General features: G+C 41.4%; 1 protein-coding gene and 1 long non-coding RNA gene across 5 annotated transcripts; one reads left to right on the forward strand and one right to left on the reverse strand.

Annotated features, from left to right (window-relative positions):
* The first annotated feature begins 359 nt into the window (after positions 1-359).
* Positions 360-5,880, forward strand: LOC306798408. Of its 3 annotated transcripts, XR_013773334.1 has the most exons (3): positions 360-427; positions 1,154-1,260; positions 4,601-5,880. It is a non-coding gene; the product is annotated as an uncharacterized lncRNA (long non-coding RNA). The 3 variants fall into 3 exon arrangements; XR_013773335.1 differs by lacking the exon at positions 360-427 and having other exon boundaries at positions 1,022-1,260; XR_013773336.1 differs by lacking the exons at positions 360-427; positions 1,154-1,260 and adding an exon at positions 1,634-2,425.
* Positions 5,390-27,489, reverse strand: CYP39A1 (cytochrome P450 family 39 subfamily A member 1). 2 transcript variants are annotated; one of them, XM_079298417.1, is made up of 12 exons: positions 27,261-27,489; positions 20,810-20,945; positions 19,886-20,060; positions 18,262-18,411; positions 17,314-17,407; positions 15,794-15,892; positions 13,839-13,929; positions 12,688-12,821; positions 11,781-11,876; positions 9,863-9,951; positions 6,967-7,054; positions 5,390-6,257 (listed from the first exon to the last, which is right to left on the reverse strand). In XM_079298417.1, exons 1-12 carry the CDS (start codon positions 27,435-27,437, stop codon positions 6,186-6,188), a joined length of 1,401 nt encoding a protein of 466 aa, XP_079154543.1. In that variant the 5' UTR covers positions 27,438-27,489; the 3' UTR covers positions 5,390-6,185. The 2 variants fall into 2 exon arrangements, with proteins under 2 accessions (XP_079154543.1, XP_079154544.1); XM_079298418.1 differs by lacking the exon at positions 9,863-9,951 and having other exon boundaries at positions 5,564-6,257.
* Between the last annotated feature and the right edge of the window lie 423 nt (positions 27,490-27,912).

Below are 27,912 nucleotides of genomic sequence, written 5' to 3' on the forward strand. Positions count from 1 at the left end.
TAATTGATTCATTAAGGTCAAGGCCTGTACAAGCTACTGTGCAAATTCAAAAGCAATCTTGGAGGTGTAGCCACAATTCAAGAGCGTGACTGATGATGCCAGCCCAAATTCCTCAAGAATAAACTGTGGTTTGCTGCCATGTGTTAACAAGTAGAAGCACTTGGTTTCTAGGATTTACCCAGTCAAACTACAGGAAGCTGAAAAATCTGGTTTGTCGAAATGATCACAGGGTTATAGAGGTGATGACAAAGATGTCAGAAAATTCAATCCAGGAAATGAGCACAGTTTAACCACAACATAAGTTCAGTCTCTGAACACACTGTCCTACCTTTCTGATGAACTGATTTCTATCTTTTTTAGATTTTAATTCTCCATGAATGAAATTTCATGTGTTTTGAGGAAGTGTTAAACATCATGATGGCTTTTAGTAAGTAATTCTTAACCACCTCTCCTGCTATTTCTTACATTCATGATGAGAATTATTAGAAGTGACTTGCCCATTGTGACCCAAATGGAAATAAAAAAATGCAATGAGCCATAGCTATGTGACCTCAAGCCAAATGCTTCAAACTCATGTACCTAAATATAGACACCTAAATAAATGGCCTGGTTTTCAGGAGCACTGTGTGACTCTCAGAGTTGTAGGTGCTCTGAAAAATCAAGATGCTTATTTAGGTATCTAAATACAGACTGAGCTTGAATATATTATTTAATTTGCTTCAGATTGCAAACAACTAAGAAAACAAAGCTACCTGAAAATCTATTTTTATATGTGCTAATTAGAAGGCCACAGAGTGTAATTTGCTGCAAGACACAATTTACCCCTCTAAACCAAATATTGTGGTAATTAATGTTTATTAATTGTTGAGAAGTAGAATTTAAATGCCCTAGTTCTGAAGCAGTGCTAGACAGGTTGATGGAGAAGTCCACTGTATGATATTTCTTTGCCTTTTATTAATCTTTATCCCTAATTATGGAGATTGACACAGGAAGGCTTTGCAAAATGTCATTTTAAGGAGCTTTGTTTATATTGAGAAATGATTTTTAAAAATTTTAATGTTTCAGTCTCCTTAAGTGTGATTCATGATCTTCAGGCTTCTTGTGTTTTTCTTGCTTCTCTGAAATTTTCATTCATTATTCTGACACTTTGAAGTGACTACTGAAGGCATAATTGGAGTATCACAGGAAGCAGAAGGCTGTGTTATTAGTCAGCAATCACACATACACATCCAGTTAATAGAAAATAAGCAGCTCAAGCAGGTAAGTAACAATTGAGATTGTATTTTTGAGCCTGAATTGTGCCTAGAAGTGAAAACTTAATTTTTCAACATTTCTACTAAGACATAGTTTGCTTGCACACTTTATCTTTGTGTTTGCTTGTATTTATATCATGGCTTTTATATATTTCAGCACTGATTTTCAGGAGATCCCATCAGTGACTGAGAGTGGATGATGCCAGTGCCCCTGTCCTGCCAGTCCTTGTGCAAGGGGAACACTGGGGATGGCAAAATGGAAACAGTCTTGGCAACACAGATATTTTTGGGCAGTCACAGCTTCCACAGCACTGAGTCACTGCACCAGAGCAACCTCTAAGGAGTGTCCTCCTTCCACATCAGCCAGAGGGAAGGCTCCAGAAGGGATAGCCAGTCCATTCAGGAGTTATCTCCTACAGAGGCACTGATCTGCCAGGCTTACCCTTGCAGTGTTGCACTCCAACTTTAAGCTTTTCAGGTATTTGGCAGCCTGGATGTCTTAAAAACCTGAAGGAAAATGTAAGCTGAGTTTACAGCTGAGCTGGGAAGGGGGAAAAATAGCCCTTATTGAAGTTTCTAGGGAGGATGGAAACAGTAAATGGAAGATGGATAGATTAAGCAGGGCCTCTAGTCTGATTGTGCCCTTCAACTGCTCCAGGGCCAGCTTGGGGAGCAGCCTGCTGTGCCATCAATGTCCTTTTCAGCCAGCCCAACAAGACATCCAGTGGCATGGCATCTTCCCAGGCTGTGACATCCAGTACATGGCACCTTCCAAGGCTGTAAGAGCTCAGAACCCAGCAGGCAGGACAGCCCCAGCTTCCACCTTTGACTCCTGTACAAAGATGCCAGTGCTGGAACATCTCTGTGTGGAGGGATCAAAGTTCCTTCCCTGTTGCAGATGTGATTGCAACAAATCACCTGGATTTGCCCTGCCTTGTGGATGTGGAGAGAACTCATTTCCTATAGACCCACAAGCCTGAAAGTACAAACTGTGCATGTGCACAAAACCTCTGAACCAGGCTACAAGGCCAGAGTCTGCTGGAAATATTTAGGACAAAGGACAGAATAAAACCATCTCCTGCTGATTCAGACCTCTTTATTATTTGAAGGAACAACTTGATCATTGTGATGAAACTGGCTTTTAACAAAGTGGTGCTTGATTTCACTTCATGGTAAGCAAAAAACAGTTGCCAAGTTTTCAGATAGTAAAACATTCCTTGGTTTATTTTCTCAGAAAAAGGAACTTCAAACCTCAGCTTTAATGCCTGAAAACGCCCTAGTAATTATCCTTTTTAATCTGCGTATTATTCCAGTTCCATAAACAAGCTTAAAATAGTAAATTATAATATTAAGGTTTGGGCAGAAGAGCATCAAAGGCAATATCTTCAGCTCTAATGAATTACTTACAGAGCAGAACTCTTGAGTATCTTGCACTGCTTATCCATTTTAACCTAGGAATCACATTCAAGGGGCCATGTCATGATACTGGAAATAATTGGATTTTCTTCTGGTGTCAAGCAACAGAAGGACACACTTAAAGTTCTTCTGAACATTGATGGTCTCCAGAATAAAGGTCAAATAAAAGTGCACTAGGAATGTTAGAGTATAGCTGTAGTTCCTACTCATAGGCAGCTGCTAGTCAGCATTCAAGATAATGCTCCTCCATATGGGTTGGTTTTATGAAAGGAAGTTGTCTTTTCACTCAAGAAATTTGTCCATAGTCTTTAAATGACAAGGTTTGCATTAAAGTCAAAGTATTTCTGAAGACTGTAGGATACAGCTGTTTCATCATCCTCTTAAAAACTGTGAATTAAGAGATTGAAAATATTTCTCCTGAGTGTTTTGACTATAACTCTACAAGTAGTGTAATTTACCAGTAGCACACATCAGGAAAACATGTAACTCATCCAAAGCCTTCCTGACAGCCATTGCTATCCATAACCAGGCAGGAGTGCTGATGGGTGGGAGCAACACTTACACCTTTTAAGCCATATAGACTTTGCAGCCATGGATAATTACCCCAGTGTGAGGAAACAGGGATGAAGTGATTCACCCAAAGAGCACAGTGAGTCAATAGGAGAGCTGGGAATAGAGTGCAGAATTCCCTGCATTATCCATTGGAGACCTCAGATAATATCATTTTATAAATGCTCTATCTTTGTAAAGACTTCAGTGCTATAATTATCCTCCCAGGACTCTCATGGAAACAAGATATTTATAACTCCATTAAGCCTTTCCTAGTAATTTTATGATCAAAGTGAAAAACCCAAATAATGCTGTGCCAATCAGTTGCATATCCATTGTCATCCAGAATGGCCACATGATGAAAGCCTCTCCTTGGCTGTTGCAATTAAGTGCTTGCTATCTTTTGAATGCCTTTCCTGTGTCCAATTCCCCTTCTACCACATGGCAGAGAGGGAGTATTTTTTGCAATGTGATGAGCCACACATTTAGAATGTACCAAATAACTGGGAAAGATGCTTGTTGCCAACAAAGCCTACTGGTTTGGGCTATAAATGCATCCTAAAATCCTTTCATGTGTGCCAGGTTCACATAAAATGAGCAAAGCCACCTCAGTATTTCCACTAACCTTTGTATGTCCTTTAAATTGTAATGCAGATGCCAAGACTAACTGTAAACAACAGGTTAGGGACTGAGGCTTTTGGACCCTGGTTCAGCAAAGCACTTAAGCCTGTGCTTAAATCAAAATCCATTCTTATTCCCCAGATCCATTTTAAGTGTTTGTTTAAGGCAAAACACATGCTTAAGTCGAGTTTTGCTTGGCACAGTGCCTAAGCCCAGCACAGAGCAAGGGCCTTAAAATTAATTTCTTTTTGAGGGGAAGGCATTATTTTTAGCCCACCTCTCAATGGCCACAGCACTATCTTTTAGTCCCCAGACAGCTATTTTGAGGAGGTGTACGTGCTATGCCTAAACTTCTGGGTTCTGTGACAATCAGTGGCACAGAAAAGACAAAGACCCACTTGAAATACTTGAGAGGGGCCTTTGGGGAGGCTCATTAGAGGGAAGACCTGAAAGAAGTTGTGATTATTCTGGGAGGTGGCTGCTGATACTGTGGGTGATCTTTTCACTGCGCTGACTGGAGAAGATTCACTTACACGAGGTCAACAATTCTAACTCAAAATGTTTTCAGGAGTTTTATATTTCCACAGGAAATTCATTATTTCAGGGAAAATGTTTATACTGTCTTCAAAAGTATAAAAAAATATTTGGCTGGAATGTGTTAGTTTCCTTATGTTTTTTCCCCTGAAATACTTTTTTGATATACAATTATTAAAGGAAAATTCATGTAACAGAATTTTATTTCTCATTCCTTGTAACACCAGATTTCCTGCCTCATTAAGACAACTCTTACCATTGTTTCACTTATTTCGACACTGGAATTTATCAGGTAGATCTGGCCTTTGCTACATGTGGAGGAGGAACAACTGTATTTTCTAAGATGTTTTTTGAGGGATGCTCCACTACTTTCCCTTCAACATCCAGACTTCATACAGAAGGTAAAAATAAAAAAGATAACTTGAAATACATTTTATTTCTCTGTGGGGTAAAAATCTTTGTCTTCTTAGAGTCTTGTGTTAACGGCATGGATAAAACCTTACTCTGACTCCTGCTACTGATATGTAGGACAGCTTTCTAACAGCAGGGAGAGTCAGGTAAGAGGACAGATTCCCCATGGAAATTTGGCACTGCTGTATTTAAAAGCAGATTGGACAAGCACTTGAAGAGGAATAATTTAGATACTCTTAATCCACTCCTGCGCAGGGCATCGCGATGACCTTTTAATGCCTATTTAACCCTGTCCCATGGGAAAGTCCTTCCCTGCCCTAGAAGCTTCTGGATTCTTTCCAGGCAGAAGACCCCTTTTAGCTCTACCACTTGACCACCACATTGCTTTACTAATCCACCTCCCTTGTTTTTTTCCACCTTGGAAAGTACATTGAGTGCCTGGAGCTGTCATCCACAACAGGGCAGTGATGGGACCCCAGAGTCAGCTTCTTCAAACAACTTTTACTAGGTATTCTTTACAGGATTAAATGTTCTTGTATTTGTGCAACTTGTCCTATAACTCATGTGGTAGGGAAAGCAAAAGTTTCTAGATATTAGACAACCAGTCTTATGAGCAGGAACAGCTTTCCTTGCAATCACTATTTATTGGAAGCCGAACATCATGGTCAAACTTTTATTGCAAATTCATGCAAGGACGGATTCTGAATCCTGTGGAGCAAAATAAAGCCCAGCAGAAATTTTAGGTGCTCCAATGGAACAAGATCCCAAACACTTGCAACTTTTCCATTACAAATTCATTTTATTTGCAAGAAGTTGGCACTGGTTGTAGGCAGAGCAAGCCAGACTTTCACCTGCCCACACAGGCAGTGACACACAAGTCACCACAGTTTATCACGATGTGGAGCTGATCCAGAGGTCTCAGCTCAGACTGTCCTGGATTTCGTGCACACCAGCATCAGGGAGCTGCTTCCTGTTACCAATGTGATTTCTTAGCATGAGGCACCATTTTGGCCTTGGTTTAGAGTGCTCTGCAGGAAGCAGTGACCTGGCCCAAGGGAGCTGCTTCTCCACTGGTTCTGGCACAGCTTCCACACAGGATTTCCAGATACTGCAGCTTTTTGTCCTGAATGTTTGGTTGGCAAGTTTAGTATATCAGATTTGCAAAGTCTGTGAATAAATGACCCACAAATTATGAATGCAGCAGGAGAGCTTGGATTGCACTGGGAGGTGGGCAGCTGGGGGGAGCACAGGCACAACTGCACTGGTTTGGCACAGCATTGAAAGCAGAAATCAGGAACTCTGCAGGCAGAGAACCTGTTTAAGGGTGTGGGCTTGGGAAGCAGCTCAGTGGTTCATCCATCCAGCGTGGGCTGGCAAAGAAAGGTCAGTGCTGCACAACTTTCATTCCCAGCATTTATACCGGACCCGTAATGGTGCCATGGGCTGCTGTGTCCCCACCAGATGTAAAGGGCTCTGAAGAAAGCACAAAACCAGAAAAAATATATCAGATAGTTCAGTTAATGGAATTACCATTGTGCTTTAACATTAAGATATAAACATTCTTGCATCTTCAGTCTTAGATAACCAAGACCAAATACCAAGAATTATTTCTTGGCTTTGCCAAAGTCACTGAGTAGCCCATGCTTAATTATTATTCCAGTTACCCTGTCAGGGTGACACATGAGCTCTTAAGAAACTCTCACAGTTTTGAATACTTACAAAATATTCAAATAATGAAGTGGAGACTGTGCCATTCTCCCTTAAGGGTAAACCTTTCTGTGTCACAGCTGCTCATTCAGTCTTACCCTAATTCCACCCCTGAATATGTAGTGGAAGAGCACTGTGAGTGTTACATGTGATTCCATATCTTGAAAGTATTCATGATCCCATTCCATATTTGCTGTTTTTGTGAGCAACAACTATCAAATCCCTAGTAATGTTTAAGCAACAATGAGACAAAACATTCTTGTAAGCACTTTGTTTTATAGGCAGTGCAGCCCCACTAACTGGAATTTCTGGAATTACTCTGAATTTTCTGAGTAACTACTGAGTAACAACAAAGATGGAGTTGTTACATGTTTTATAATACTCCTAATCACAGCTGAGCATGGTTGTTCAGCTGAGCCTGATGAATGAAGGATATAAAGTTGGGGAATGCTACACAAATGCATGGATCTCTTACCTCCTTTGGCACTGCATCCAACAGCACAAATTCATACTTGTACAGGAACAGCACAACAAACAGCTGGATTTCCATGATAGCAAACCACCTGCAAGAAAAGGGAGGAAAACACTGACCCTCCAGACTGACCATCATGTGTGTGTTATCGTCAGGTAAGAAACAGAGTGTCTGACACATTTCACACTTTGTGCTTTAGTTCTGTCTGAAAGTTTATTTTCCATAGGAGAACTGCTGTAGTTTGTTCAGGTTTGTTACTCAAAAAAGAACATGAATGTGGCAGCTGCCCCTTCTTTCTGGTGAAACACTGGACTGACAGTATCCCTCTGACACCTATTTTAAACCAGCTCCTTATCATTATGGATTTTTCCACTGTATAAACATTTATGTTCTCCTAACACTTGCTAACTTGAAATAACTTCCTAGGAGTGAGAAGGCAGTCAAACACAGAAAAGGCCATATGACTAATTGTGCTATATAAAGTTATATAATGCAGCTGGGAGCCTGGTGACATCAGAGAGCAGTGACAGTGGGAGTTATTATTTAATGCGTCAGCATTAGGATGCAGTAGGAGACCCAAGGGCATGATTTCTTTTTTTCTGTAACACTCTCTCAAAGGTGTTTCTTAGGCTGGAGAAGATTTTGGATAACTGCAGGTAAAATCCTCCAGGCTACTGTTTTTTAATGCTGATGTGTACAAGAGCTTTCTGCATTTACCACTGTGCACCTGTGCAAGGTCATGGGATTACTCACTTGCAGAGTTTAGACACATCTTAAACACCCAGTTAAAACAGTAATAACACTTTGCTCTTCTACAGAGAAATGCTGGGAAACCTGGATAAAACAGTTATGGAGGAATTTAAAAGGGAAGAGGCTGCATGACTGCCCATGGAGTTGGCCTGGCAGGTGTGAAGGGAAGCTAAAAAGCCTCACAGACTCAAGGAACTCCTGCAGAACTAGCAGGCTCTGCACATGGAGCTGCCCTGGGCTCTGGAGTGAGAAAATCCTTGTTTCTTTCAGCACAAAGAAGATCCTTGTTGTTCAGCTTCAGACCCAAATTATCCCTGTGATTTCCCACTGGAATTGCCTTGAGCTTTTGGTGGCATTGGCTCAGGAGAATGCAGTGCAGAGATATTTTGATGGCTGTTAGCCCAGCTCAGGGATGCAGCCCAAGCTCCAAACCTGCAGCACCATGCAAGGGTGGGTTCTTCCAGTGCCAGCTCTGTTTGCACAGCAGGGCCCTGGACCCCAGTGCACATCCATGCAAGACAAGCACAATCAAACAGGCAGTAACCACCTGCTTCAACCAAAGTAGTCAAACTGACATCAAATATTTCTTTTAGGTAAAAAATTTGGCACGGAAAAGGCTTTTTGGGAGCTCTTCCCCCATCAGACAGGTAAGTTATTTAGTAGCTTTCAGTTTGATTAAATTAGCTTTTAATTTTATACTGAACTTTTGCAATGGAGAAATTAAATGTTTCATATATTTGATTTATAAGCTCAGTACTCAAATAAATACAAATGCATCTTAAACTTGAAATATTGTTTCATTCAGTCATATGAAGGAAATCTGCAACCTGCAATCCTTGATACAGCCCTTGATTTAATGTTATTTTTTTTCAAGACCATCACATTATTCTTTTACAATTATTCCTGAAGAACCTGAAGGTGTGTGCTACCATGTGGACTGCTAAAGGGTCTGAAAGGACTTTGATGTCTCTCAGCAAGAAAAAGATTCTCCATCTGTTGTCTTTGTAGAAATGTTATACTTTTCTTTCTAAACAAAAACTTAATTTGAAAGATGTTATCAGAGTTCAGAGAACAGCCTGAACAAAGATATAGGTCAGGATACATAAACAATCAGCTTTCAGAAACATTGTAGCTTTCCCTGTACCTGCAGATGCCTCTTGTGAATTTTGCTGTGGCCCTTGCTGGGAATGAGGTTGTGCTCAGATTTAGCTCAGGAATGTGGTACAAGCCACTGAGGTACAGCAGTGAGTGAGCACTTCCCTCTGGCAAGCCTAAACAGTGAAAGCAGATTTATTCATTTTGCTCATGTCTTTAATGCCTTCACAAAGTTTATCTGGCACTAGCCTGCCATAGGGTGCAGATTGCAGAATGCAGATCTTCTTCAACACCTTCCAGATTCCTTGCTCCACATGGAATTCAAGATAAAAGGATTCTAAGGAGACTTTTGTCTCAGAGGAGCCCAGGTTTTGCAGGCAGAGGATTGAGCACAGAGATGTTTGAACACAGGAATGAGGAGCAGCTGGCTCCCTGGGATTTGTTCCAGGAAGAGGGACAGCAGAGAAAACAGCAAAAGGGAATGCAGGAAGTACCAAGGCTGGCATTGCTGGAGGAGTGAAGTGAGACAGGATCTGCAATTTAAGCCATTATACAATACTGTGTGCCCTAATGCAAAGACCAGTTTCAGAGAGGAGCCAGCTAAGATACCTGAAGATCAGCAGAGATGTCAGTGGCACCACAGAAGATGGAGAGTCTCAGACCTGAGAAATGTTCTGTAAGTTTGTTTAGAACTGCTTTAAGGCAACCTAAGTAACTATGTCTGTAAAATGGTGAGTTTGAAAGTGGAGCAACTCTCCCTTGATGAAAAGAAACCTCAGCAGGGGCAGAGCCAGGCTGAATGTCCTCCCTGGGTGGGGAGTATCCCTTCATACACTGGTCTCAGATTCTGCCTGTTCATTGTGACTTCACCTGTCTTTTCCAGGAATGAAACCACTTTCAGTTCAGTTTAAACAAGGTGCAGATGATGCCGAACATTAGGAGAGTGGCAAAGAGCAAAGCAAACACTTTATCTCCAAGAGTAAGACAAGCTCAGTTCAAGAGAGTTGTTCTCTGCAGGCTTTGGGAATAAATAAACCCCAGCTGTTTCACTGACCTTCCTGGACACTGATGCTTCCCTCCTCCAAATGCCACAAAGCTGTCCAAGAAAGCATTCTTCTCTAAATTTGCCTCTTTCCAACGATCCTGTGGGAAGAAACTTTTTTTTTTTTCCAAATCAGTCTTATATAAATAAAGCTTAACTTTATTTCTTGGACAGCTAATCCTCAATACAAAGTCGCACTAATACCATTTTTTTTTTTTGCATTCAACCTGTTAGTATTAGAGTCTGGATCCAAAAGTCCACATCAAATCAAGGAAAGAAATGAGGGTCCCATTTGAAACACATTTTGGTGCCTAAAAACGCTGGAGAAGTTTTCAAAATTACCCCTATACCCCCTATACCTCCCCACTTCCTAAATCCTGCATCTTGAGCTATTAAAATGCAATCTTTTCCTTTTATATGTATCTATAAATGCAAATGTTCAACCAGTACTGAGAAGCCTCAGCCACAAAATTGTGTCATGACACACAAATAGCTCACACACCTTGCACAAAAAAAAACATTTCTAAGACACGCTGCACAGACAAATGCAAGGTCTATGAGCTTTAACTGGTGTAAGCCAGTGTGTGAGAAGATGAATGATTCTCCACAAAAAACAGCTTGTCTGTAACCAAAGGGATTCCTGCTCCATCCTAAATTGAGAGGAAAGGGACAACACAAGGAACAAGGCAATATGGGCTGAAGATTTGGTGGGTGACACTGAGAGAAGCAAATCTCATGACTGCTGGGTGACAAACTGTACCAGCCTCCACAAACTCAGTGCTACTCTGCCAAGTAACACCTTGTCAAGCTTCTGGTGGTGAACTCCTCTGATGAAGCTGTCCCAGAGAAGACATAATCTTGTATTTATCTATCTTAGGTTTTTTTTTCAGCTAGGGCTGTTTTGAGCTTTCTGAGGAAGAAACTTGTCAGCATCAAAGTCCAAAATCCAAAAAAGAAAAAAAAAAAAAAATCGCAGTGGTGATGAAGCAATGTCATCCATTTGGAATGACATTGTCCAAGGAGTACTCATCTATTCCTCTTTAAAAAAAAATTAAGGAGAGTTTCTAGAAAACAAGCTAACTTGCTCTTCAGATATAAAGTTACTAAAAAAAATAAGCTGCTGCATCAGAGTTTCAGCTTCAGATTTCAAAGAAGCAGGAATTGTTAAAAGGGTTTCAAATTGGGAAGAGTTTGCTAGAAGGGAAGTTTTGTTTAAATTACTCCTTGATGTATTTCTATAAAAAAGACAAACTGTTCTATATTGGATGGTGCTAAAAAGAGCAGTTACAAGCCTGCCCACACAGCCACCTGCAGTGGAATAATAATCAAGAAACTAGATTAACTACTGAATTAGCAGAGATAATACCTACGAGAAATCATCCAACAGGGAGAGAAGAATACGGGGAATCACATAATTGGTTAGGTTGGAAAAGATGTTTAAGAACATTAACCCAGTACAGCCAATCCACCACTAAACCACACCCCCAGGTGTCACACCTACACATCTTTTAAATCCCTCCAGGGATGGTGACCCCCTCCATTTTCCTGGGCAGCCTCTTCCAGTACCTGACTTTGGTCAAGAGATCTTTCAGCAAAGAAATGTTTTCTTATATCCAATCTAAACCTTCCCTGGCACAATTTAAGACTGGTCCCTCTCATCCTGAAGACTGACCCCCCACCTGGCTGCAATCTCCTTTGAGGAAGTTGCAGAGAGTGATAAGGTCAGGATCAAAGTGATATTAAAGTAGTACCATATTACCTGGAACTGAATTTAAAAGTCTTTTTTATTCCTACAGGCTCCTCCTTTATGTACACATCTTCTCTGTATTCAAGGCCATTCTCCAGCCAGATTTAAGCACATTTGTCCATGTGCTTTTATTGTAAAATAAGTGAAGACAGGAAAATATCCACACTAAGAGTGACAACTTACAGGTTTGAATATTTCTGGGTCAGGAAAATATTTTGGATTCCGGTGCAACCAATATGGTGACAACATCAACATGTCACCTGCAGGGATGGTGAAATTCTGAAAAGAAGAAAAAAACTCTAAGAAAAGAGCTAAAAATCTCACAAAATAGTCCCTCCTTGGTACTTCTCTTCCATCAGCAGAAGATGCTAAGAAAAAAGGCAAGTGAAGGTGATAAAGCCATGGTGGCTATATTATATGTTTGAAGTTTTTTCTTGCTGTTGCCATTTTTTTCCATAAAACCTAACCAGAGGAGAAGGTAAAAAAAATTATTTGTGTTCTAATTTGGGTTCTTTTAGGTATCAAAAGATCAGAAGCATCATTTCTGTCTTTCCTGCTTCTTAATTGACCATGTGAGCTGTTTTGCTGTCTCTAAATATTTTGTTAAATATTCCTTCAATACAAAGAAATTCAAAGAAAGCCTTCTGTGACAGTAGATGTTAGTAATTTGATCAGTAATCTCAAATAGTCATGAGCACTGATTCTTTAAGAGTGTGGGTTTTTCCCAAACATTTCTTTGCCAGATTCCTGAATGGTGGTGAAGGGGACAAAAAGGAGTCTTATCAGTTACTAAAATGTGGTTCCTTCTACTATACTTGTTGTATCTGATTCCTCTTTTATGTGCCATCACTATCTAGTTCAATTCAATCTTAAATCAATTCAAAACTGAATGTTTGATTTTTGAGCGGGAGAATCCAAACCACTCATAAATTAATGATGATGAATAAATCTGTTAAAAAGAATATATATATATATGAAGCTGGGGAATATCTCTACCACTGTAATTTTACCCAGATCTATAGGGAGGACCCTTTCCAGACAAATCACATAGTATCCTTTGGGGGAAAAAAACCTCACAACCAAACCTCACCTTAATTCTAATTGGGTTTATGACTTTCTTGGTGATTGCACCTGGAGACCTCAACCGTATGGCTTCCAAAGTGCACCACTTGATGAAAGGGATCTTCTTCAGATCTTCCTCAGAGACTTCCAGTTTATCTTTACCTGTTATGGCATGAGAAAGAAGATTGCATGTAAAAATTACACTTCATACTTTTGATACAGGCTGGCATGTCTTGCTTTAGGACTGTGGGTGAAATACTTCAAGACTTCAAGGCATTGTTTATACTCATTGTTTGTCTTTGTATTTCAAAGTAAATAAATGGACCATAAATCAGTAAAATTTAAGAAAAGCCACACAATAACTCTAAAGTAGGTGCATATATGGAGTTAGACAAAAGGGGCCAAACAAAGCCATGTTGAGAGTAAGAAGTCTTCAGAGTTTTTCTGTGCTTTCATAGGACACTGCATGGAAATCTCAGGGGCTGTAAGCACCAAGACAAGAATGTCTCATGGCTGAGCTCTTGGGCTCTGTTAACATCAGCAAATGAAACAAGGCCAGGAGAAAGGCTTTGTGGATTTTCTTTATTGGTTAATTACTGACATATCTCTTGATACAGTTTTGACCCATGTCAATAAAAAGTCTTCTGTGAAAATTTAACTCTGGTCCCAGGGACTGCATATGGGAATGACTGCTCCTAATATGTGACTGCTTTTTGGGGGAACAGGCTACTCATGGGGGTGAAGCATACTGGAAAAATTTGCCTCTGATGACAGAAAAGAGAACAGTTCCTAGCCTGTTTTTTTCATTAATAGCTGTAACTCTGGTGAACAGCACACCATGAAAAGCACCTGAACTGAATGATCTCATCTGTCCCTATCACAGGTGCTTGGAAAAACACAAGACTGGGAAATACAAATCTAAGTTAAAATGATAGGAACGAAGAAACAAACAACTACTATTGTTTTCCTAGCTTCTTTCTGCTAACATCAGAGGTATTTTTGCTTAAAAATATGTCTTGAGCATATCCTGAGTAAAGACCTGAGAGCTGCACTCCATGCTATCAGTAGCACCTTTAGCAGACACTCACTGTTCCCACACACTGACCAAGTGTGCCCTGTGCTGGGCCAACACAGGATAAATCACTTCCAGCTTCAAAAGGACAAAATCAGATTTATTACCTCCTTTGCCAAAAACAGAAGCCAGGTCTTCCATGACTTTCTTGTAAATGGCAGGATTAGAGAGTATGAAAGCAAGGGTCCAAAATGCAACCTAAACAGAGATGGAAATCCTTGAATTTGGGGACATGGAACAGAATGACAGTATCTTTTCAGCAAATCAGAGAGGCAGGTGAAAACATTTGCACTTTTTTTGTATGTGCCTGTTGTAGTTCAGATGCATGGGGAGCTGTGCTTCCTGGGTAAATCCATATCTAAAGGCTCAGCTCCTGGGAGATTATGTTTAGTCATCTGCTGTGTACTTATCTTTAGTGAACATTATATAGCTTTGGCCTTAAGCTTTAAAACACAGAATCCTTTATTTTCAAATAACTAGGTGTTAAATGAACTACTAAATCATTGTGCATGATTAGTTTTAGCTGCAGGAATGAAAAAAAAAGAAATAAATTCATACTAGCATTTGCAGAAATGAGGTTAAATCATTTGCAGGGCATTGTCATAGTGAGTCACACTGAAATGGGCAGGAAAAGTTTTAATTAACAGCAAAACAAGAAGTAGTATATCCCCTTTAGAAATAATTTGCTAACTGATTATGCAATGAAGTTGAAAATCAAGAAATTTAGGAAAGGAGAAAATCCTCTTAAGCAGGATGAGAGCAGAAGGACTGGCAGCACTGCCAGGAGTCTCTCTCCTCTTGCTGAGCTAGCAGGAGGTGCAGCCTGCACACAGATCTGGTCATGGGCCATCTGTGCTGGTAAGAAACTCTGATTTTTATTTCCCAAACAGACTGACATGGATGCAGCCCTCCTTCTGCAAAGCAAATCTTGTAGTTTAGCTTTCCTATACTGCACTTGGACACTGTGGCTTCACTCCATGAGCTAAGAAGGGATAACTGAATTGTTTCAGATAAAAGGGTTTAAAGGGCTTGTAAAAAATGCCCTTGAAAGGTGAAAGGCCTTTTCTTTCGTCATTCCACTCCCCAGAACAGTGGTTGTGACTATTCTGAGAAACAGAAAAATATCTGTATGTCTATTTACAGCTGAATATTACAGAAGTAAGTGTTGTGGAAGGAATGTCAGTTATCCTGATAACAGACAGCAGGCTATGCCTCCCACTTATGCCAACACGTGAATCCACAGAAACCTCACTGAAATGGATGAATTTCCCTTAGGCTAAACTGCAGTAATATCCAATCTCCAAAAAACATAGATATATCCGTTAGGGGAACATATAAAAATAACTCACTATCATGTTTTTCTAAATCACATCTGTAATGGACATAACTGTGCTGGAAAGAGCTTAGTAGTCATGGTAAATAAAGGATGTTTTTGCTGCTATGGATTTTTCATCTGAGAAATTCCTATAAATGTCTTTGGTCAGCCTAAGCTATGTTAGATATATTTGGCTTGTTAGCATACTTATATCAGTATCATTAATCCAGCAAATCTTTTTCTAACAGACAAAATTTAACAGCTCTAGAATCAAAGTATTGCTTTTCTTCCACTGACATTTGTACAGCAGATCCCCCAAAAATGAGAGAGACAAAATCACTTGAGGGTTTACACACAAATGAAGTTACTCTATATTATGCTTTTGATATTCTTTACAATTGGTAACACCAGGGTATCTGAAATGTTTTTTTTATAATACAGCCACAGTGCTTCAAAACAGAGTTAAATGCTCTTCACAGCTTAAGACTGTGATCTTAATAGCTGTGAGGCTTATGTTGCTGAAATGTTATGACAAGGGACAACATAATTTAGGAAAAATACAAGAAGAGCTTTTCTTGTCATTGCTTCTGTGACATTGCAGCCTGGGTATATTTGTAGTGATGCATGTGGGCGTGATAATCCCTTCTTTGGAATCCATGGTGTGACCTCTGCTTCAAAGCCTTTCCTTCCCAAATCCAGGCTTTGAACAGGAGAGAGAGAAGGTGTTTCTGTAGCTGATGTACTTACAGGCACAGCATTTGCTTGGGCAGCCCAGAGCATCAGGAGACCATAATTGGGACCTAGATGTTTTCCCTGCAAGTTATCCAGAAGATGTTGTAGAAGAGTCTGTTAAAAATAAAAGAAAATAATCTGTATTTCCAGGAATATATTAAAATGTAGTTGGGGCAGAGCTTACTAGAACCTAAGGACTAATTTCTCAAAGAGAAGTAATTTTAATCATGGCTTTTTTGGAAAGCATGATGTAGAAATGACAGCTATTAAGAGAAAGTGAGACTCACATAGGCAGAGGGCAGCACATTAATCCCTCCTGAATACCTTCACTGCTCCCCATTTCCTTAAAGTTTTAGAGGACTGAGTTCCCTCACTTCCCATTGTTGCTTGTATTTGGAAGAAAGGAAAAAGGAAAGGTCTATTCTAATCCCTATTCTACACCTCTGATTTAAAGAACCCGAAAATGGGAATGTTCAGTTGAATGAACAAAAATGAAGAAAATGTTCTCTCTGTTCATTCCAAAAAGGTGCTTGTTATAAAGAGATGGTCTGATACATCAACAAACTCCTGAGTTTCAGGTACTTTCTTGGTGACCTGAGCAGTGAATTCCATGTGTTGATATTATTTGAAACTATAGCAACTGTGTAATGTTCTAGGATCAGCTTTTGCTTATAGTACTTCCTTAAATGCAGGGCAACCATGCACTTGAGGCAAAGCCTCCTGCCTACTTTTCAGAGGGGGAAAGGCTGACCTTGAATAAAAAGTGGCTTTTTTTTTTTTTCCAAATTCCCATCCAAGTTTGTGCTTCCTACTTCCTGCATCTTCTTACCTCCCACCAGCTCCACTCCAGCCTTCTCTTTCTTTCTGCAAATCTGGTTTGTTTTATTAAAGAAATTGCAGTATGTAAAGCTTTTGAAGTCTAAATAAAACGTGTTTTGTATAAATGATCTGTTCTACAACCATTTGGTAGATCAGAATTCCCAGGCCAGTCTGCTGTCACGTTTGTCAGCAGAATTCCTGCCAGGGATAAGGAGAATAACCAGGGGAACAACTTATCTCATCTTTGACACAATGAATATTTAGGGTACTTGGCTCCCAATCCAGTAATCTGCTATTTTCTACCAGTCTAGCTGTTGAAGGATCTGCTCACTCTACACCAGGGTTTATAAATAGCCCATGTCAGGTTTTGAAGTTTCACAGCACAGTGCCCTCAATGAAACAACTGAAGGGTCTTTCTCTCACCTCTTTCAGCTGCTCCCTGCAGCGTGGTACTGCAGGCTGGGGATGGGTCATAGCTCTGAACTCTTGCCTTAAAATTCCTCAGGGGAACATGTTAATTCTCAGAATTGCTTAAAAGAAACTAAATGGAGGAACAGGAGTTAAAGTTATGGGTCTGTCCTACTCCAGGTGGCAGAAATACTGGAACATTTGGGTATAGCTATGAAAGCTGACATATTTGAGTTATTTCTTCCAGTGTTGAAGTAATTCCTGCCCTCCATTGCAAGTCATCTTATTTCCTAGCCTCGGATGTTTACCTTGGATGCAGCCTCTGAAGGGTTGGTCCTCTCAGCATCCAACACTACTTTCTCAAATAATTTTAGAAGCCATTTTTTGGATTTAGACCAGTTCCTGTACAGAAAAACAACAAACAAGAAGCACTTAACTGAGGGAGCACAAACCAACATTTCCTTTTCCATGAGAAGCACTCCTTGGGTTGTTTTCCAAAAGCCCCTGGGCAGCAGTCAGCTGATGAAGAGCCAAGTGTCAGTGTGCCTGACAGAAGTGATGACTGGCATGAGGAACAGCACATCCAAGGCCTTCACCTTGGCCAGACCTCCTCTTGCAGCCAGGACCTGGGACTGCAACACTCCTACATCTTCATACCTTTTCACTGTTGATATGGACAGACTGTTTAGGCCAATTTTTTCAAGAATGATCCTCTTGTAGAAAATAAGGTAATTTTTTTAGAGCACCCTCAGTTCTTTCTGAAGGTATTTTGAGGTGCTGAAGGTGCAGTGATGGCCCTGAGAGCACTGACAGTGTCTGGAATCACCTCCTCAGGGCTTGGGTGTCTCTACACAAGTTGAATTCTGTGACACAGCAGCCATGTAACCTGGGATTGGTATTGGGAAAGCAGCTGAGGTGCGAAAAAGAACAGAGACACACCTCACTGCAGGTCCCCTGAGCTTGGGACTCACATTTAGGCTCAGGCCTTTGCCCTTTACCCCATTCTGCTGCTCCCTGACAGGTCCAAGCTGGGTTCTGCTCACCTAAGCCAGATTGCTTCTGCTTTATACCAGGAAAATTCACAAGACAAGGTCAGAACTTTTTTGAAGCATTTAGCTAAAAGCCTGCTTCACTTGAGGGAACACCATCAATAAAAACAGGGCATCATCCTCCAGGGAAAATGTCTCCCACAGTTGATACTGCAGCAAGATAAATGTCTGTAGGGATACACCACAATCATCATCTGTCCCCTTTACCTCAGGAAGCACTCGGGCATCTGAGAAGCGTATTCAAAGTCCTCATCGTACTTCTGAAAATGCTCTTCAAACTCCTTGATTTCACTTGGACTGGTTGGGCAGATGCCCTTCCCAAACAGGGTGTTCACCACTGCTGGATACATGACATGCCTGCAAGGATAAGATGCCCAAGATTTAGGGGCCACAGGGAAGCTGTTGCAGCAGTTTTAGATCAGGATGCAGCACGCTGGATTGCCAGCCCTGGAAGCTGGGGGACTCAAAGGTCACACCAGTATGGAAGGGCTGGCACAAAGCTCACACTTCACCCACACACTTATTTCAGATTTTAAACAGAGGCAGGAAATACACAGACCTGAGGCTGAACTTCACTAGTTAGGGTTTGGTCACTTTAATAGGAGCAGAAAGGCTCTGACCACTGAGGTCCCCTTCTCCCCATCAACCACCCCTCTCATTTCAGGTTGACCCACATGAACCTTCTGGGCATTGCACAAACACCTCTGGACCAAACATCCTGAAACGTCCTTCTTCTGGCTGCAGCTTTCCTGGGTAGATAATGCTTTTTTGGTTTCTTTTCATTTCACTCTTTTGTGCTTGCTCCTCTGTTATCCTGCAAATTCTGAGCTCCCTCCTCAGACCCTCTTCCTGTATTCCAAGAAACTCTTGTGTCCCAGATGCTGCTAAAGGAGTATTTCAGGGAATAGCATTCACTTTTATGATTTTCTGATAATTAGGAAGAGGGGGCCATCTGGTGGCTCTATGGATTTTATGGTGAGGCAGCTAAATAACAATTACTCAGAATGTTGCATTCCAATACTTTTATCCCCTACCAGATTTCAAAGCCCCTCTCCCCCACATTTTCCTCTAATTAATCCAAACTGCAGTAACTGCAGTGAGAGGTGCCAGGTGATTTAACTGCAGTAACAGCTGTATCTTACTGTATTATGCAGACAATCTGAGGTGTTAGAAACAAATCCAAACCAAAGGCAGCATCCATCCCCATCCCTGGGAGTCTTCAAGGCCAGGTTGGATGAGGCTCTGAGTAACCTGCTCTAGTGGAAGGTATTCCTGCCCATGACAGGGAATAGAATGAGAGGATCTTTAAGGTTCCTTCCAACCCAAACCATTCTGTGATTCCATGAATATTCAACTTGTAATACAGAGGGACAGACAAGATATATGTGTTGTCTCAGATAATCGGGAAAAAGAAGAAGTTAAAAGCTTTGTTGCTGTCACATGAAACAATTTTTTTTAAATGTGAAGTTCTGGCAGCCAAGTCAGTTGCAGAGGGTCTCAGTTAAGCTTGGCTCAAACACAAAAAGTTCTCAGCCTGCAGAAGGTTAAGCCTCTTGTCTGTTCCTAAGTTCTTTATAAATATGTGAAGCTTTTGGGTAACAGGATTAGTCGTAACATGCTGTGTTTTCTTTTTTCCTCCAAACAGGCAATTCAGATGTTTCTCCTAAGACAAACAACTTTACATGAAACCTGCCCATTCTCTGAAACCATGAAGCTGTGATGAGCATCCTGACAAAACTTGTGCAAGACTGAGCTCCAGCTGCTTTACACGAATATTCCTCTCCCACACAGGACACCCTGAGTTAAGAGATGTGCTGCAGAGCTCCCTTACCTTACCAGGTCATTGAGGTCGCCCGTGCCCTCCGTGCCCAGGTGAGCCATGTGCTCATGGAGCTCCTCACACAAAGTGCCTGAGAACATGTGCAGATTAGAGGGACTCATCTTCCCCTTCATCATGCTGTAGAGATTACCATGGTTCTGATAAAAAGCTTCTGCAGGAACAGAGACTAAATACAAAATGAAACAGAAACGTTTTAGAAAGTGGATTTTTCACTGAAAGGTAGAGTGAACATTTTTACACATAACTTTTGACTCTAATTTAAATACCTTCTTTTCCTAAAGTGAAATTCCCTGGAAGCTTTGTTGTAACTGTGTAAAGATTTTGGTAATGACCCTGCTTCTCCCAGTCTGTGTAACATCCTCCTGCCTCATTAAGCTTCAATGGCAGAACCAAGAGTCCAGAGATTTTCCCCCAGTGGGATGTGCAGATGCACCATAAAACTGATTGAAGTGAAAAATAATTTATCCCAAAAGAAAAACAGTTTGTGTCTCTATGCTGTAGTAGTACATCCTCATAAACACCTCATCCTTTTCTAGTACTGTTGTACTATTGGGTAGCAGCTAATTGTTGCTGCAAGCTGATTTTCCAGTGGAGTGATAGGATTACCTACAATTGCTCTTAACAAGGCACATGCTGGTGGGGTGTCCAGCCTCAGCAAAGGACCTGATCTCAAACTGGGGCTGCTAGATGGTAAAAGTAATTACAATCCCTGGATCAGAAACTTCTGATTCCTTGAGACTGAATCCAAATCCCTCAGTTGGTTTACAGTACTGGGTCACCAAATTGAATTTCACCATTTCATAGCACGGTCATGGATTAAAATAAGCATTTAAGGCATGATCAAAAAACCAACAAGCATTTGGTTGGGATTTAATGTTCCTTGTTTCCTTTATAAAAGAGACAGGACTCAGTTACCTGCATTCTTGACAGCTTGTTGTACTGCCTGTTCAAAATTTAAGTCTTCAGATTTAAAAAATGCTTCAGTTCCTTCTTCCTCAGTCACAAAAGTGAACCGCTTTCCCAGAGCAAATATTGTGAACACAGGCCCATGCTGGAACAGACAAAGATTTCCTGTCAGTACACTGTTAACACATTTTGCAGGAGCCTCAGCACAACTTCAGTGCTGCTGAAAGGTCAGGAGGGAGGGCCTGGTCATTCCTGCTCTCTGCACACCTTGGCTCAGAACTGCACAAAGATGAACATGAATCAGACCAAATCTGCAGACTTATGACCAGAAAGGAACGTGGTATGTGCCTGCCTGACCTTTTGCAAAGTACAAGAGATTCTTTCTTTTAAATTAACACTTAATATTTGAATTACATTGCAGTTTAAGCAATACAATTTTCATGAATTTAGAGAACCCAAGGGATGGATGGATTACCTACTTCATTCCTTGGCTGCCACAGCAAAATACCAGTACTGTAAAAATCCATAATCCTACTATTTCAGTCTACACTGATTTAGCAAAAACTCCACCCTCTTACATATTTTTGGTATTTCAGATTCCCTTCCCTTCCCTTCCCTTCATACCAAGTCCTTTATTGTAGAGACTAATATCAAAATAGCTAACAAGCTTTGAGCAGAACAGATTGACTGACATTCAAGGAAGGTTTTTGATGCCACAAATCATTCTTTCATCTTCTCTTAATCTAATATCCTAGAGCCCTCTTGAAATTTTCAGCAATAGACATTCAGTTCTGAGTTCCTACATTGTTAAAATGATCCCTGATATTTGTAAATAGTCTAAACTAGAAAACAAATGTGCAGTATCTCCTGTCTGTCACATGTAGACATAAAAAGATCATTCTACCTTGCTCACTGACTTTAACCATTTCTTTTGCTGTCAGTGTCTGTAGTGTAAATCCTCCTTCATCAAAAGCCCTTTGAAGGCAAGGAAAAGATTCCTCCTGGCATCAGCTGAATTTTGATTGTGTCCTTCAACTGCAATTTATTAAAGAAAGAATGACAGTTCAAACTCTCTGGCTGATAATAAATAAAATATTGTTTTAATAACGAGTGCTCAAGGCCAGTTGGATGAGGCTTTGAGAACCTGTCCACTACCCATGGCAGGAGGTGAAACAAGATGAACTTTAAGGTCCTTTCCAACACAGACCAATCTGTGATTCTGTGACTCTATATTAGCTAAATTTCTAAGACTGCTTTTTGATGTCCATGTTCTCATCATCATTCTGCATAAAAATCAGTGAATTTGTACTGTGCTTAAAAATTAGATTTAAAAAATTTTAAATTAATATTAAAATGTAGTTAAAATAATTTTAAAATAAAATTAAGTTTTAACTAATAGCAACCTGCAATAACAATTATTCAATTAAGGTCACACTCAATTAAAGATTGGAAGACTTTATTTTATGTGATTATATGTGATCAAGATGTCTGAGCTGCCATAATAGACAACAGAAATCAAGTCTGGGCAGTCAGGGGATCCTAAAAACCAATTCACCAGACCATCCCCTGCACGCCTGTTTTTGGAGAGAGCTGAACTGCCCTTGGACTCCACTGACAGCACTGACTGTGTCCAGTGACCATCTTGGTAACTACAAACACCCAACAAACAATCTGGGTTTGAATCTCATCCAACTTCCCGCAATCTATTTAGAATCATTAAAATTAGACCAATATTTAACAAAACAAAAATATGAAAGTTTCACAGATGACTTCTCCAAAATAAATCAGCCTCACAGAGCAACACTGTGATGGCAGATATTCAAACACAAAACTTCAGAAAGCAGAATTTTGTGTTCAAATAAATATGACACTTGATAAATGCAGTGAAAAATTAAACTATTTAAAATGTTTGAGAATCAAACAAAGGCGATCTGGCACCCCAACAATAAAGACTTTTCCAACATGCCAGATGCAGAAGTCTCCCAGTGTGCTGCTGAGCCTGATAGATACTCAGGGTGTAAGAAAACCAACTGGGGAAGGAATCTGAGCTAGGGATTGCATCAGTGTAAGACAAGTCCCACCCTGGAGCCTTTCACTGACACTGATGGATCAAGACCTTGTTTTGAAGGAGGTATTGAGCAGAATTGACTTAAACAAGTTCTAGATAAAACAGTGATAAATATTTCAATTCAGAACTCTTGAAGTATTAAAACAAGAAGTTGCAGGACTCCCTACTGTGAACTGTTAAATCATCCTCAGCAACAGGAGGATGAACAGGCAAACCTGGTGCCAGAAGGACCTAGGAAGCCCCAAAGAGTAATTTTAGTACTCAAAAAATTGCAGTAAGCATTAATAAAGATTAGGATTGGTAGTGGATAAATAGGAGTTACTGAAAAAGAGCCCAGTACAGCTTTTAGGGAGACATAAGGTTGTATGGAGTTAGAAGTTTTTCTAATTCATTCTTTGGAAGGAGAACTAAAAGTTTATTCACGGTCTGGAGTCATTTGAGAGTCTAAACAATAAGAAGACCTAGAAATGTCACCAAAGAAGACTTAGAATAATGATACTCTGAAATTACTCCAAAATTTATTATGCAAGTGCCAATAAATGGCTTTAAACTGAAAGCAAGTAGGTTTGCATTGGATATTAGGGAGAAATTCTCTACTGTGAGGGTGGAGAGGCCCTGGCACAGGTTGCCCAGAGAAGGTGTGGATGCTCCATCCCTGGAAGTGTTCAAGAGCAGCTGGATGGGGCTCTGAGCAACCTGGGATAGTGGAAGATGTCCCTGTCATGGCAGATGTGTTGGAATGAGATGATCTCTAAGGTTCCTTCCAAACCAAATAATTCTGTAGTTAATCTGGAGCTCTTATCTTGATAGGAAAGGAGAGGAAAAAGGACAACAAACACCTAAACTCATCCTGTGCCTGCATCTTCAATTTAATTTGTGTTTCTGCCCATTCCATCTCTGCAGGATATTCTGAGCTAGTCAAAGGGATGCACAACATGCATGAATATTTCAATAAAAGGAGATTAAGTGGATTTAGATCCCAGGAAAAGAGGAAAAGATAATCATTATTCTCAGTTTCTCATAATGTAAAAGCTAATGGGCTTGAGATTAGGAGTTAGATGGTTTAAAACCAGACAGAATACTTTATTCATATGGGTCATGATTAAATTATGGATTCACTGCTGTGCATTGCTGTGAAGCCAAAATTACACACAGGGCAATAAAAGAGATTAGGTCAAATCATCCGGATGTAAATTCCAGCCTAGAAAATCCCTAAACCAGGAGATGAGAAGAAAAAGCAGGAGGCTGCATACTCTCACCTGGGTGTGCCTCTTACACCCTGTTACTGAGCATCTCCTAATGGCTGCTGTCCCAGACACACACCTGAATAACCAGACTGATCACCTGTCAAAATGTGTAATTACAGTAATGTTACACTGCAATAAAATCAGCTCCTGGAAAGGAGCTGTGGGGCAGTTCTGCACTTGTGTTATGGAAAGGTACCAATGGAGTGCAGACTCTGCTGCCAGCACTGCACCCAGGTTACTGCTCTGGAACAGTTTTTAAGGAGACCTCACAACACAAAGGGATTTAGAAAGCAAAATAAAAATCCTCTTAGGATTTACTGCTTTCACTCATGAAAGCTAATTTTTTTTTTCCAAAGATTGGGAAACACTTCAGTGACACGGTGAGAGACAGATTCAAGCATAAGGAAAGTAACACTCCAGAGAAATAAAAAGAACATCCTTCAGAAGGATGTTCCCCACAATCCCAAAGGAAATCAGGGAAATAATCATATTCCCCAGGGGCACTGACAGGGAGCAGCCACTGCCAGCTGAGGCAGCTGCATTGCACCAAGAGCCCTGCTGGGAGCACTGGGTGGGTTTCCTCTCCCTTGGGTATCCACACACAGGGTCATTGCCATGTCCCCTCTCCAGCTCAGGGACTGCAGCACCTGGGACCAGTCACAGACCTTCAGTGACTCAGCTGAGGACACTGCCAATGGAAATGCTCCCCCAGAAGCCTTCCCAGCCAGCTCCCCTTGCAGTGTAACCCAGTGAGCCATCCCTCCCCAGCCACACAAAGGCTGAGAGTCCTGGGACACGGCAGCTCGTCCCAAATCAACACTCTCTGAGAGGGATTATGAATCCCACAGGTCCCTATGACAGTGCACAACAATCTCCTGGGTTTAACTGAACTTTTCCTGTTTGCCTAATTAGCAAACTGATGAGAAGAATTTGAAATTCCTTACTAACTCTTACCATGTTTGTGAGGCAAAGTGGGGATGGGTTCACATCCTTTGAACCCCTCACTAAGCAGCCCCCCCTGTATTTTATGTTGCATGGTAGTTCTGGTTATTCACCCTGCCCATTCCAGACTGCTGCAAAACTTCTCTCACCAGGCAACTTTAGGAGGAAGAGGTGGTATCTTTTATTAGAAAAGAGATTAAATATTTCATTAGAGCAAGGGAACTTTCTTTTCTTAGTCCCAGTGACGACACAAGGGGAAAAGGAGACAATTCTTCCAGCCCACGTGTTCTTCTGTGGGAGGAAAATAGAAGCAGCAAACTCCAAGCAAAGGGCAGGCTGGAAGCAGTGGAACTTTACTGTGTTACCCAGGACTTGAGAGAAAAAACAGTGAATGATACATACAAAAGGAATTAAGGAAGAAAGGAATTAAGAAAGAAGGAATTAAGAAAGAGATGACTGTCATTTTGACAGTCTGAAGGAATAAGCGAGGGGAGGAACTTTCTCATTACAAGAGAGTCCCCTGAAGATAAAGACCTTGCAAAGATGAAGAGGTTTCACACTGCCTAATGCCTGTTTCTGCAACACCTTTTACGAGGGCAGCTTGCTCATACTAAGGACACTTAACCCTGTTATGGAACATCAAGGAGTTTGGAATTATTGCAGATGTATTTTGCAAGCCCTGTAGTGCCTGTTAATGACCCCTTTGGCAGCAGCAAGTGTTTTGTTTGGCTGTACTCTGCAACAGTGCCTACTCCTTTAAAAGGGAGCAGGCAGGAAAAGACTTATTTTTCCTGGCCTCAGCACAGCATGCCAGCGTGGGAGGTGGGAGGGGAGAGAGATTTTCAATGCCTGAGGAGGGTTTAAGGAGAGGAAGAAGACAACAAACAAGTGGCAGGGAGACTGCCAGGTGCTGCAGGCAGGTGGCCAGCCTGGGAGAGATGGATGAAGACATTCCCCTTGGCCCAGGGGGCCACAGGGAGAGGCCACAATGAGCTGATGGGCTAAATGTCAAAGGAAAGGTCCTACCAGCAAACAAAGTAAAGGGAGAGATGTAAGAAAGCCTTCTCTTTCTTCCTTGCTTTGAGTTTTCACCTATTGAAAATGTTTCTTGTTCTAGTTTCTGTCCTAACAAAACCAGAAGTTTATAAAGTCTTTCAAGTGTTTCTGGTGTGTGCAGATGTGTCAGCAGAGGATGTCCAGGCAAATGAGCACCAGAATTAATTAACCCAGAGCCAAAGGGTATGCATTTGCACAGATGAAAGCTACAGGAAAGACACAGTAATATAAAATTAAATTGGCCTGTCAAGCACAGGGAAGCCGAGAAACTGCAGATCATACCTCTGAGCTTACCCCACAATGGACCCAATGTGCTTTAATACATAATGCTCTTCTCAAATATCAGATTTAATCTGCTTTAACATGAGTTTATAACAACAAAAAAAGAAATACAAATATGAAACCTAGCTGTTCAAAATGAGAAAGCAAATTTTAAACATTCATTATTTATTGATGGGGTGTTTTTTTCAAATTTCAGGAGTTACAGTGGTTTCATTTTTAGCTAGTTTTTGGAAGTAGTAGGCTATGTGATCCTTCAGCATGGAACACTCAAGGCTGATGACATTGTGGTAGCAGGTGATATAATCCCTGAATGAAAGTGGGAAGCTGGGGTTTATGTCAGTTATTAAATATTTAGAAATTAAGAATTTGCTCTCTTTCTATCTGACAGACACAGAAAAAGAAATTCAAGTCCAGGGGGTAAATCCTGACTCCCGTGTTTAGTCGAGATTTTTTAGGACAGAAAACTTTGTCTGCCAAGCACATCTGTATGTTGCTATAATGTTGAGGGACACCAGCTGGTGCTCAAAAATCTCACCTAACTTTAGGCATGCAAATAAGTCGTTTCCTGGTCCCAGCACTTGGCACAGGGCTTTCCACAGTATCTGAAACCAAGATTAACACACAGCCAGACTGCAAAAGCGAAACGGCAGAGGTCCAGGCAGGATGGTCACAGCACCAGAGATCGTGCCTGGATCGGACGCGCAGCTCACCAATGCTGGTGGGACTAAGCCGATTCTTCACCGTTTAAATGTTACAAAGGGTGTCAGGAAAAGGCAGAACTGAAGGCAGAAGTTTGCGGTTGCCTTTCCCCTCGCAGGCAGCCACCCTGAGCACGCACCCACGGCAGGCACAGCACACGCATTACCTTCTTTCTGGCTTGCTCTATAAACTCCAGGGGAGCTTTCCCGAACTGAAACGCAGCTCCAAACCAAGGGATCCAGCTCCTGATGCAAGGAGGGGAGCTCGCGTTTCTGCGCTGAAACAAAAGAGCCTTGACAACCAGCAGTCCCAGGAGCGCTGCCAAGAGCACGGCCAGATCCATTTTGCCTGCTCGCCGCCCGTCCCGGCCCGTCCCGTCCCGTCCCGTCCCGTCCCGTCCCAGCCCCGGCAGCTGCTCCGCCCGTCCCGTCCCGGTCCCGGCCCGTCCCGGTCCCGGCACGGGCGGCGCTGCCAGCGGCACACGGCACAGCCCTTGCCTGGGAAAGGCAGCACAGCGCTGCCCTGCTCTGGGACCGGCACCAACTCTGCTGCTTGCAAAACCCTGCTGCTGTGGCGAATCCTTGGACTTTGCGTTGGTTGCTGCATGGCCACTCGGCCAGGCAGGGACGCGGCCAGGGACACTGGCAAAGCACTGCAGAGCATTCTCCAATTTTAAAAATTGCTTTTTTTTTTTACCTTTTTTTTTTTCTTTTTTTTTTTTTCAGTATTGAAATTACAAAGCAGAGAGCCTGTGATTTGCAGACATTTAGCTTTCAGCAAGACAGAGATTGTAAGAAACTTCTGCAGGCATCACCTGA

The sequence above is a fragment of the Erithacus rubecula genome, assembly GCF_903797595.1.
Source record: "Erithacus rubecula genome assembly, chromosome: 2".
Classification (NCBI taxonomy): domain Eukaryota; kingdom Metazoa; phylum Chordata; class Aves; order Passeriformes; family Muscicapidae; genus Erithacus; species Erithacus rubecula.

What these genes read in the sequence shown, in the direction of transcription:
- CYP39A1 (XM_079298417.1), bottom strand. Translation starts at nt 27,437, where the DNA reads ATGGATCTGGCCGTGCTCTTGGCAGCGCTCCTGGGACTGCTGGTTGTC. An exon ending in CCCAAGCAAATGCTGTGCCT is followed by an intron (nt 13,930 to 15,793) that starts GTAAGTACATCA and finishes ATCTCTGTTTAG; the next exon opens with GTTGCATTTTGGACCCTTGC. An exon ending in TGGATGCAGTGCCAAAGGAG is followed by an intron (nt 6,258 to 6,966) that starts GTAAGAGATCCA and finishes TGCTTTCTTCAG; the next exon opens with AGCCCTTTACATCTGGTGGG.